The 13,611-nt window shown below is 30.5% G+C and overlaps 1 protein-coding gene across 1 annotated transcript in view; it reads right to left on the bottom strand.

Moving 5' to 3' along the window:
* Positions 1-12,054, bottom strand: part of LOC145943434 (uncharacterized) — a 49,256-nt gene extending 37,202 nt beyond the window's left edge. The window contains exon 1 of the mRNA XM_083050939.1: positions 11,914-12,054. Within this exon, the coding sequence (XP_082907065.1) occupies positions 11,914-12,054 (141 nt within the window). The remainder of the gene's footprint in view (positions 1-11,913) is intronic.
* Positions 12,055-13,611: the final 1,557 nt, after the last annotated feature.

Raw genomic sequence — 13,611 nt, 5'->3', positions numbered from 1 at the left:
GCAGGATTTAATTTAGAAAAAATGGACATATTTCAGATCATAGAGTTACAGGAGCAGTTGTCATTCTAGCTCGTAGGCAATTGATCCAGGGACAAAATCCAGATTATTCGATATATTTGAATAAACTGAATGTTTTGGCATTAAAATAAAAACTTCTACGAGCTTTTTCCATCTAATCACAACAAGCGATAACCACGATTTACTTCGTGAAAAATTAGAAATACTGACTAAGGACCATATTAATATTATTAACGCCCACTCTAACAACAATAATTTTAGCATTATATTAAGCGTTATATAAAATCAATTATACTAAAAATCAAATAATCAATAAAGATGTCAACTGCAAATAATATTAATAATATAATAAATTTTAAGTTAATATTGTTTATTATTTTATTGCATTTTTGTTTTTAACAAAACGATTAAAAAATATGAATTTTACATTTTACATTTGAATATCACAGCCGTATATTTCTTCGTCTCTGATGATTCGACGCGTTTGCTGTTTTGAACGCGACAAATATACGTGTTTGCACTGATATATGATATATACATTGTGATATAATACCGCCGCTGCTTTCCACAGTTGACTTCAGAATTTTTCTTATCCTCAATTTATTAGAAAAATATTTGTTTGCTTGAGTCTGTCGCAGTAGTCTTCTATGTTTAAATTCGTGTATGCATACACGTCTCCAGCTGCGACTAACCATTTTAGCAGATTGAATAGATTTGCTGTCTAACATAGCCATTATCATGCTTGATATTTCGAGAGGCAATTCCCTTATAAAATCGGTTTTACTTTCGTTGTATAAACCGATATAGCTCAACAGTTTCTTCAACGTCTCCATTGTTAATAATATAATCGAAGCGGTTTGCTTGCTTTATATAAAACAAGAAAGTGGTTTTTCACTATCGGATAAGTTTGTCGCTACGGAGCCATCTAGCGGCGCGGTTGCGTATTAGTCGAATGAATACATGTTTATTGCGCGTACTTATTGATGGATAGAAATATGCCTCTTGTTCTTGCTGCTCCTATTTAAGTATTTAAATAAATATGATTTAGTGTGTATTACTGAGACTTATTTAAAAATAGAAATAAGTTTAATGTTGCAGGTTGCAGGATTTAATTTAGAAAAAATGGACATATTTCAGATCATAGAGTTACAGGAGCAGTTGTCATTCTAGCTCGTAGGCAATTGATCCAGGGACAAAATCCAGATTATTCGATATATTTGAATAAAACTGAATGTTTTGGCATTAAAATAAAAACTTCTACGAGCTTTTTCCATCTAATCACAACAAGCGATAACCACGATTTACTTCGTGAAAAATTAGAAATACTGACTAAGGACCATATTAATATTATTAACGCCCACTCTAACAACAATAATTTTAGCATTATATTAAGCGTTATATAAAATCAATTATACTAAAAATCAAATAATCAATAAAGATGTCAAATGCAAATAATATTAATAATATAATAAATTTTAAGTTAATATTGTTTATTATTTTATTGCATTTTTGTTTTTAACAAAACGATTAAAAAATATGAATTTTACATTTTACATTTGAATATCACAGCCGTATATTTCTTCGTCTCTGATGATTCGACGCGTTTGCTGTTTTGAACGCGACAAATATATGTGTTTGCACTGATTTATGATATCTACATTGTGATATAATACCGCCGCTGCTTTCCACAGTTGTCTTCAGAATTTTTCTTATCCTCAATTTATTAGAAAAATATTTGTTTGCTTGAGTCTGTCGCAGTAGTCTTCTATGTTTAAATTCGTGTATGCATACACGTCTCCAGCTGCGACTAACCATTTTAGCAGATTGAATAGATTTGCTGTCTAACATAGCCATTATCATGCTTGATATTTCGAGAGGCAATTCCCTTATAAAATCGGTTTTACTTTCGTTGTATAAACCGATATAGCTCAACAGTTTCTTCAACGTCTCCATTGTTAATAATATAATCGAAGCGGTTTGCTTGCTTTATATAAAACAAGAAAGTGGTTTTTCACTATCGGATAAGTTTGTCGCTACGGAGCCATCTAGCGGCGCGGTTGCGTATTAGTCGAATGAATACATGTTTATTGCGCGTACTTATTGATGGATAGAAATATGCCTCTTGTTCTTGCTGCTCCTATTTAAGTATTTAAATAAATATGATTTAGTGTGTATTACTGAGACTTATTTAAAAATAGAAATAAGTTTAATGTTGCAGGTTGCAGGATTTAATTTAGAAAAAATGGACATATTTCAGATCATAGAGTTACAGGAGCAGTTGTCATTCTAGCTCGTAGGCAATTGATCCAGGGACAAAATCCAGATTATTCGATATATTTGAATAAAACTGAATGTTTTGGCATTAAAATAAAAACTTCTACGAGCTTTTTCCATCTAATCACAACAAGCGATAACCACGATTTACTTCGTGAAAAATTAGAAATACTGACTAAGGACCATATTAATATTATTAACGCCCACTCTAACAACAATAATTTTAGCATTATATTAAGCGTTATATAAAATCAATTATACTAAAAATCAAATAATCAATAAAGATGTCAAATGCAAATAATATTAATAATATAATAAATTTTAAGTTAATATTGTTTATTATTTTATTGCATTTTTGTTTTTAACAAAACGATTAAAAAATATGAATTTTACATTTTACATTTGAATATCACAGCCGTATATTTCTTCGTCTCTGATGATTCGACGCGTTTGCTGTTTTGAACGCGACAAATATATGTGTTTGCACTGATTTATGATATATACATTGTGATATAATACTGCCGCTGCTTTCTACAGTTGACTTCAGAATTTTTCTTATCCTCAATTTATTAGAAAAATATTTGTTTGCTTGAGTCTGTCGCAGTAGTCTTCTATGTTTAAATTCGTGTATGCATACACGTCTCCAGCTGCGACTAACCATTTTAGCAGATTGAATAGATTTGCTGTCTAACATAGCCATTATCATGCTTGATATTTCGAGAGGCAATTCCCTTATAAAATCGGTTTTACATTCGTTGTATAAACCGATATAGCTCAATAGTTTCTTCAACGTCTCCATTGTTAATAATATAATCCAAGCGGTTTGCTTGCTTTATATAAAACATGAAAGTGGTTTTTCACTATCGGATAAGTTTGTCGCTACGGAGCCATCTAGCGGCGCGGTTGCGTATTAGTCGAATGAATACATGTTTATTGCGCGTACTTATTGATGGATAGAAATATGCCTCTTGTTCTTGCTGCTCCTATTTAAGTATTTAAATAAATATGATTTAGTGTGTATTACTGAGACTTATTTAAAAAATAGAGATAAGTTTAATGTTGCAGGTTGCAGGATTTAATTTAGAAAAAATGGACATATTTCAGATCATAGAGTTACAGGAGCAGTTGTCATTCTAGCTCGTAGGCAATTGATCCAGGGACAAAATCCAGATTATTCGATATATTTGAATAAACTGAATGTTTTGGCATTAAAATAAAAACTTCTACGAGCTTTTTCCATCTAATCACAACAAGCGATAACCACGATTTACTTCGTGAAAAATTAGAAATACTGACTAAGGACCATATTAATATTATTAACGCCCACTCTAACAACAATAATTTTAGCATTATATTAAGCGTTATATAAAATCAATTATACTAAAAATCAAATAATCAATAAAGATGTCAACTGCAAATAATATTAATAATATAATAAATTTTAAGTTAATATTGTTTATTATTTTATTGCATTTTTGTTTTTAACAAAACGATTAAAAAATATGAATTTTACATTTTACATTTGAATATCACAGCCGTATATTTCTTCGTCTCTGATGATTCGACGCGTTTGCTGTTTTGAACGCGACAAATATATGTGTTTGCACTGATTTATGATATATACATTGTGATATAATACTGCCGCTGCTTTCTACAGTTGACTTCAGAATTTTTCTTATCCTCAATTTATTAGAAAAATATTTGTTTGCTTGAGTCTGTCGCAGTAGTCTTCTATGTTTAAATTCGTGTATGCATACACGTCTCCAGCTGCGACTAACCATTTTAGCAGATTGAATAGATTTGCTGTCTAACATAGCCATTATCATGCTTGATATTTCGAGAGGCAATTCCCTTATAAAATCGGTTTTACTTTCGTTGTATAAACCGATATAGCTCAATAGTTTCTTCAACGTCTCCATTGTTAATAATATAATCAAAGCGGTTTGCTTGCTTTATATAAAACATGAAAGTGGTTTTTCACTATCGGATAAGTTTGTCGCTACGGAGCCATCTAGCGGCGCGGTTGCGTATTAGTCGAATGAATACATGTTTATTGCGCGTACTTATTGATGGATAGAAATATGCCTCTTGTTCTTGCTGCTCCTATTTTATATTTAAATAAATATGATTTAGTGTGTATTACTGAGACTTATTTAAAAAATAGAGATAAGTTTAATGTTGCAGGTTGCAGGATTTAATTTAGAAAAAATGGACATATTTCAGATCATAGAGTTACAGGAGCAGTTGTCATTCTAGCTCGTAGGCAATTGATCCAGGGACAAAATCCAGATTATTCGATATATTTGAATAAAACTGAATGTTTTGGCATTAAAATAAAAACTTCTACGAGCTTTTTCCATCTAATCACAACAAGCGATAACCACGATTTACTTCGTGAAAAATTAGAAATACTGACTAAGGACCATATTAATATTATTAACGCCCACTCTAACAACAATAATTTTAGCATTATATTAAGCGTTATATAAAATCAATTATACTAAAAATCAAATAATCAATAAAGATGTCAAATGCAAATAATATTAATAATATAATAAATTTTAAGTTAATATTGTTTATTATTTTATTGCATTTTTGTTTTTAACAAAACGATTAAAAAATATGAATTTTACATTTTACATTTGAATATCACAGCCGTATATTTCTTCGTCTCTGATGATTCGACGCGTTTGCTGTTTTGAACGCGACAAATATACGTGTTTGCACTGATATATGATATATACATTGTGATATAATACCGCCGCTGCTTTCCACAGTTGACTTCAGAATTTTTCTTATCCTCAATTTATTAGAAAAATATTTGTTTGCTTGAGTCTGTCGCAGTAGTCTTCTATGTTTAAATTCGTGTATGCATACACGTCTCCAGCTGCGACTAACCATTTTAGCAGATTGAATAGATTTGCTGTCTAACATAGCCATTATCATGCTTGATATTTCGAGAGGCAATTCCCTTATAAAATCGGTTTTACTTTCGTTGTATAAACCGATATAGCTCAACAGTTTCTTCAACGTCTCCATTGTTAATAATATAATCGAAGCGGTTTGCTTGCTTTATATAAAACAAGAAAGTGGTTTTTCACTATCGGATAAGTTTGTCGCTACGGAGCCATCTAGCGGCGCGGTTGCGTATTAGTCGAATGAATACATGTTTATTGCGCGTACTTATTGATGGATAGAAATATGCCTCTTGTTCTTGCTGCTCCTATTTAAGTATTTAAATAAATATGATTTAGTGTGTATTACTGAGACTTATTTAAAAATAGAAATAAGTTTAATGTTGCAGGTTGCAGGATTTAATTTAGAAAAAATGGACATATTTCAGATCATAGAGTTACAGGAGCAGTTGTCATTCTAGCTCGTAGGCAATTGATCCAGGGACAAAATCCAGATTATTCGATATATTTGAATAAAACTGAATGTTTTGGCATTAAAATAAAAACTTCTACGAGCTTTTTCCATCTAATCACAACAAGCGATAACCACGATTTACTTCGTGAAAAATTAGAAATACTGACTAAGGACCATATTAATATTATTAACGCCCACTCTAACAACAATAATTTTAGCATTATATTAAGCGTTATATAAAATCAATTATACTAAAAATCAAATAATCAATAAAGATGTCAAATGCAAATAATATTAATAATATAATAAATTTTAAGTTAATATTGTTTATTATTTTATTGCATTTTTGTTTTTAACAAAACGATTAAAAAATATGAATTTTACATTTTACATTTGAATATCACAGCCGTATATTTCTTCGTCTCTGATGATTCGACGCGTTTGCTGTTTTGAACGCGACAAATATATGTGTTTGCACTGATTTATGATATCTACATTGTGATATAATACCGCCGCTGCTTTCCACAGTTGTCTTCAGAATTTTTCTTATCCTCAATTTATTAGAAAAATATTTGTTTGCTTGAGTCTGTCGCAGTAGTCTTCTATGTTTAAATTCGTGTATGCATACACGTCTCCAGCTGCGACTAACCATTTTAGCAGATTGAATAGATTTGCTGTCTAACATAGCCATTATCATGCTTGATATTTCGAGAGGCAATTCCCTTATAAAATCGGTTTTACTTTCGTTGTATAAACCGATATAGCTCAACAGTTTCTTCAACGTCTTCATTGTTAATAATATAATCGAAGCGGTTTGCTTGCTTTATATAAAACAAGAAAGTGGTTTTTCACTATCGGATAAGTTTGTCGCTACGGAGCCATCTAGCGGCGCGGTTGCGTATTAGTCGAATGAATACATGTTTATTGCGCGTACTTATTGATGGATAGAAATATGCCTCTTGTTCTTGCTGCTCCTATTTAAGTATTTAAATAAATATGATTTAGTGTGTATTACTGAGACTTATTTAAAAATAGAAATAAGTTTAATGTTGCAGGTTGCAGGATTTAATTTAGAAAAAATGGACATATTTCAGATCATAGAGTTACAGGAGCAGTTGTCATTCTAGCTCGTAGGCAATTGATCCAGGGACAAAATCCAGATTATTCGATATATTTGAATAAAACTGAATGTTTTGGCATTAAAATAAAAACTTCTACGAGCTTTTTCCATCTAATCACAACAAGCGATAACCACGATTTACTTCGTGAAAAATTAGAAATACTGACTAAGGACCATATTAATATTATTAACGCCCACTCTAACAACAATAATTTTAGCATTATATTAAGCGTTATATAAAATCAATTATACTAAAAATCAAATAATCAATAAAGATGTCAAATGCAAATAATATTAATAATATAATAAATTTTAAGTTAATATTGTTTATTATTTTATTGCATTTTTGTTTTTAACAAAACGATTAAAAAATATGAATTTTACATTTTACATTTGAATATCACAGCCGTATATTTCTTCGTCTCTGATGATTCGACGCGTTTGCTGTTTTGAACGCGACAAATATACGTGTTTGCACTGATATATGATATATACATTGTGATATAATACCGCCGCTGCTTTCCACAGTTGACTTCAGAATTTTTCTTATCCTCAATTTATTAGAAAAATATTTGTTTGCTTGAGTCTGTCGCAGTAGTCTTCTATGTTTAAATTCGTGTATGCATACACGTCTCCAGCTGCGACTAACCATTTTAGCAGATTGAATAGATTTGCTGTCTAACATAGCCATTATCATGCTTGATATTTCGAGAGGCAATTCCCTTATAAAATCGGTTTTACTTTCGTTGTATAAACCGATATAGCTCAACAGTTTCTTCAACGTCTCCATTGTTAATAATATAATCGAAGCGGTTTGCTTGCTTTATATAAAACAAGAAAGTGGTTTTTCACTATCGGATAAGTTTGTCGCTACGGAGCCATCTAGCGGCGCGGTTGCGTATTAGTCGAATGAATACATGTTTATTGCGCGTACTTATTGATGGATAGAAATATGCCTCTCGTTCTTGCTGCTCCTATTTAAGTATTTAAATAAATATGATTTAGTGTGTATTACTGAGACTTATTTAAAAATAGAAATAAGTTTAATGTTGCAGGTTGCAGGATTTAATTTAGAAAAAATGGACATATTTCAGATCATAGAGTTACAGGAGCAGTTGTCATTCTAGCTCGTAGGCAATTGATCCAGGGACAAAATCCAGATTATTCGATATATTTGAATAAAACTGAATGTTTTGGCATTAAAATAAAAACTTCTACGAGCTTTTTCCATCTAATCACAACAAGCGATAACCACGATTTACTTCGTGAAAAATTAGAAATACTGACTAAGGACCATATTAATATTATTAACGCCCACTCTAACAACAATAATTTTAGCATTATATTAAGCGTTATATAAAATCAATTATACTAAAAATCAAATAATCAATAAAGATGTCAAATGCAAATAATATTAATAATATAATAAATTTTAAGTTAATATTGTTTATTATTTTATTGCATTTTTGTTTTTAACAAAACGATTAAAAAATATGAATTTTACATTTTACATTTGAATATCACAGCCGTATATTTCTTCGTCTCTGATGATTCGACGCGTTTGCTGTTTTGAACGTGACAAATATATGTGTTTGCACTGATTTATGATATATACATTGTGATATAATACTGCCGCTGCTTTCTACAGTTGACTTCAGAATTTTTCTTATCCTCAATTTATTAGAAAAATATTTGTTTGCTTGAGTCTGTCGCAGTAGTCTTCTATGTTTAAATTCGTGTATGCATACACGTCTCCAGCTGCGACTAACCATTTTAGCAGATTGAATAGATTTGCTGTCTAACATAGCCATTATCATGCTTGATATTTCGAGAGGCAATTCCCTTATAAAATCGGTTTTACTTTCGTTGTATAAACCGATATAGCTCAACAGTTTCTTCAACGTCTCCATTGTTAATAATATAATCGAAGCGGTTTGCTTGCTTTATATAAAACAAGAAAGTGGTTTTTCACTATCGGATAAGTTTGTCGCTACGGAGCCATCTAGCGGCGCGGTTGCGTATTAGTCGAATGAATACATGTTTATTGCGCGTACTTATTGATGGATAGAAATATGCCTCTTGTTCTTGCTGCTCCTATTTAAGTATTTAAATAAATATGATTTAGTGTGTATTACTGAGACTTATTTAAAAAATAGAAATAAGTTTAATGTTGCAGGTTGCAGGATTTAATTTAGAAAAAATGGACATATTTCAGATCATAGAGTTACAGGAGCAGTTGTCATTCTAGCTCGTAGGCAATTGATCCAGGGACAAAATCCAGATTATTCGATATATTTGAATAAAACTGAATGTTTTGGCATTAAAATAAAAACTTCTACGAGCTTTTTCCATCTAATCACAACAAGCGATAACCACGATTTACTTCGTGAAAAATTAGAAATACTGACTAAGGACCATATTAATATTATTAACGCCCACTCTAACAACAATAATTTTAGCATTATATTAAGCGTTATATAAAATCAATTATACTAAAAATCAAATAATCAATAAAGATGTCAGATGCAAATAATATTAATAATATAATAAATTTTAAGTTAATATTGTTTATTATTTTATTGCATTTTTGTTTTTAACAAAACGATTAAAAAATATGAATTTTACATTTTACATTTGAATATCACAGCCGTATATTTCTTCGTCTCTGATGATTCGACGCGTTTGCTGTTTTGAACGCGACAAATATATGTGTTTGCACTGATTTATGATATCTACATTGTGATATAATACCGCCGCTGCTTTCCACAGTTGTCTTCAGAATTTTTCTTATCCTCAATTTATTAGAAAAATATTTGTTTGCTTGAGTCTGTCGCAGTAGTCTTCTATGTTTAAATTCGTGTATGCATACACGTCTCCAGCTGCGACTAACCATTTTAGCAGATTGAATAGATTTGCTGTCTAACATAGCCATTATCATGCTTGATATTTCGAGAGGCAATTCCCTTATAAAATCGGTTTTACTTTCGTTGTATAAACCGATATAGCTCAACAGTTTCTTCAACGTCTTCATTGTTAATAATATAATCGAAGCGGTTTGCTTGCTTTATATAAAACAAGAAAGTGGTTTTTCACTATCGGATAAGTTTGTCGCTACGGAGCCATCTAGCGGCGCGGTTGCGTATTAGTCGAATGAATACATGTTTATTGCGCGTACTTATTGATGGATAGAAATATGCCTCTTGTTCTTGCTGCTCCTATTTAAGTATTTAAATAAATATGATTTAGTGTGTATTACTGAGACTTATTTAAAAAATAGAGATAAGTTTTATGTTACAGGTTGCAGGATTTAATTTAGAAAAAATGGACATATTTCAGATCATAGAGTTACAGGAGCAGTTGTTATTCTAGCTCGTAGGCAATTGATCCAGGGACAAAATCCAGATTATTCGATATATTTGAATAAAACTGAATGTTTTGGCATTAAAATAAAAACTTCTACGAGCTTTTTCCATCTAATCACAACAAGCGATAACCACGATTTACTTCGTGAAAAATTAGAAATACTGACTAAGGACCATATTAATATTATTAACGCCCACTCTAACAACAATAATTTTAGCATTATATTAAGCGTTATATAAAATCAATTATACTAAAAATCAAATAATCAATAAAGATGTCAAATGCAAATAATATTAATAATATAATAAATTTTAAGTTAATATTGTTTATTATTTTATTGCATTTTTGTTTTTAACAAAACGATTAAAAAATATGAATTTTACATTTTACATTTGAATATCACAGCCGTATATTTCTTCGTCTCTGATGATTCGACGCGTTTGCTGTTTTGAACGTGACAAATATATGTGTTTGCACTGATTTATGATATATACATTGTGATATAATACTGCCGCTGCTTTCTACAGTTGACTTCAGAATTTTTCTTATCCTCAATTTATTAGAAAAATATTTGTTTGCTTGAGTCTGTCGCAGTAGTCTTCTATGTTTAAATTCGTGTATGCATACACGTCTCCAGCTGCGACTAACCATTTTAGCAGATTGAATAGATTTGCTGTCTAACATAGCCATTATCATGCTTGATATTTCGAGAGGCAATTCCCTTATAAAATCGGTTTTACTTTCGTTGTATAAACCGATATAGCTCAACAGTTTCTTCAACGTCTCCATTGTTAATAATATAATCGAAGCGGTTTGCTTGCTTTATATAAAACAAGAAAGTGGTTTTTCACTATCGGATAAGTTTGTCGCTACGGAGCCATCTAGCGGCGCGGTTGCGTATTAGTCGAATGAATACATGTTTATTGCGCGTACTTATTGATGGATAGAAATATGCCTCTTGTTCTTGCTGCTCCTATTTAAGTATTTAAATAAATATGATTTAGTGTGTATTACTGAGACTTATTTAAAAAATAGAAATAAGTTTAATGTTGCAGGTTGCAGGATTTAATTTAGAAAAAATGGACATATTTCAAATCATAGAGTTACAGGAGCAGTTGTCATTCTAGCTCGTAGGCAATTGATCCAGGGACAAAATCCAGATTATTCGATATATTTGAATAAAACTGAATGTTTTGGCATTAAAATAAAAACTTCTACGAGCTTTTTCCATCTAATCACAACAAGCGATAACCACGATTTACTTCGTGAAAAATTAGAAATACTGACTAAGGACCATATTAATATTATTAACGCCCACTCTAACAACAATAATTTTAGCATTATATTAAGCGTTATATAAAATCAATTATACTAAAAATCAAATAATCAATAAAGATGTCAAATGCAAATAATATTAATAATATAATAAATTTTAAGTTAATATTGTTTATTATTTTATTGCATTTTTGTTTTTAACAAAACGATTAAAAAATATGAATTTTACATTTTACATTTGAATATCACAGCCGTATATTTCTTCGTCTCTGATGATTCGACGCGTTTGCTGTTTTGAACGCGACAAATATATGTGTTTGCACTGATTTATGATATATACATTGTGATATAATACTGCCGCTGCTTTCTACAGTTGACTTCAGAATTTTTCTTATCCTCAATTTATTAGAAAAATATTTGTTTGCTTGAGTCTGTCGCAGTAGTCTTCTATGTTTAAATTCGTGTATGCATACACGTCTCCAGCTGCGACTAACCATTTTAGCAGATTGAATAGATTTGCTGTCTAACATAGCCATTATCATGCTTGATATTTCGAGAGGCAATTCCCTTATAAAATCGGTTTTACTTTCGTTGTATAAACCGATATAGCTCAACAGTTTCTTCAACGTCTCCATTGTTAATAATATAATCGAAGCGGTTTGCTTGCTTTATATAAAACAAGAAAGTGGTTTTTCACTATCGGATAAGTTTGTCGCTACGGAGCCATCTAGCGGCGCGGTTGCGTATTAGTCGAATGAATACATGTTTATTGCGCGTACTTATTGATGGATAGAAATATGCCTCTTGTTCTTGCTGCTCCTATTTAAGTATTTAAATAAATATGATTTAGTGTGTATTACTGAGACTTATTTAAAAAATAGAAATAAGTTTAATGTTGCAGGTTGCAGGATTTAATTTAGAAAAAATGGACATATTTCAGATCATAGAGTTACAGGAGCAGTTGTCATTCTAGCTCGTAGGCAATTGATCCAGGGACAAAATCCAGATTATTCGATATATTTGAATAAAACTGAATGTTTTGGCATTAAAATAAAAACTTCTACGAGCTTTTTCCATCTAATCACAACAAGCGATAACCACGATTTACTTCGTGAAAAATTAGAAATACTGACTAAGGACCATATTAATATTATTAACGCCCACTCTAACAACAATAATTTTAGCATTATATTAAGCGTTATATAAAATCAATTATACTAAAAATCAAATAGTCAATAAAGATGTCAAATGCCAATAACATTAATAATATAATAAATTTTAAGTTATTATTGTTTATTATTTTATAGCATTTTTGTTTTTAACAAAACGATTAAAAAATATGAATTTTACATTTTACATTTGAATATCACAGCCGTATATTTCTTCCTCTCTGATGATTCGACGCGTTTGCTGTTTTGAATGCGACAAATATATGTGTTTGCACTGATTTATGATATATACATTGTGATATAATACTGCCGCTTCTTTCTATGGTTGACTTCAGAATTTTTCTTATCCTCAATTTATTAGAAAAATATTTGTTTGCTTTAGGCCCGAATTCATAGTCGTTTCTCAAATCTTAGATCTCGTTTCCAATCTCAAATTTCAGCTTTCGGGTCTCGAGTCTCCAACCTGAAATTTCAATACTAGTGGCTAATCATCAAATTCGGTCTTTCATGACTAAAGCGAGAGAGGAGACCTAACCTATTGAATGAATCTCAAATAATATTAAAAATTTAATTATTTACAATAAATTATTTTTATTTTGACTGTGCTTGACATAATGGAGATTTATAATAAGGTATAAATAATACATAACCTTCAATCAAAGAATATAAATTTCTATATTCTTTGTTTCAATTCTAATTTTGTAGTTTATAATAAAATTAATAAAATTTATGATTTAGGTTAACGAATTAGCAAAAAAATCCACACCAAAATTTACGGATCCTGAAAAGGTCTTATTATTATCAATCATTGAAGATGTGAAAGAAATTGTGGAGAATCCAAAAACTGATGGCCCAAGTATGGAACAAAAGGCTACTTGGGAATTGATAACAGACCAATATGCAAAAAGTGCAGTCAACAATGGGTTTTCTATAAGGACAGAAGCGCAATTAAAAAGATGCTGGATTAATTTAAAATACAGGTATTTCATGAATTTATTAATATTTATATATGTAGGTAGGTTA

The sequence above is a fragment of the Prenolepis imparis genome, unplaced genomic scaffold, assembly GCF_030444845.1.
Source record: "Prenolepis imparis isolate NDT839.2.m4 unplaced genomic scaffold, iyPreImpa1.0 SCAF_12, whole genome shotgun sequence".
In the NCBI taxonomy this organism is placed as follows: domain Eukaryota; kingdom Metazoa; phylum Arthropoda; class Insecta; order Hymenoptera; family Formicidae; genus Prenolepis; species Prenolepis imparis.
Note: the sequence above shows the minus strand (reverse complement) of the source record. Positions and strands in the feature narration are given on the sequence as shown.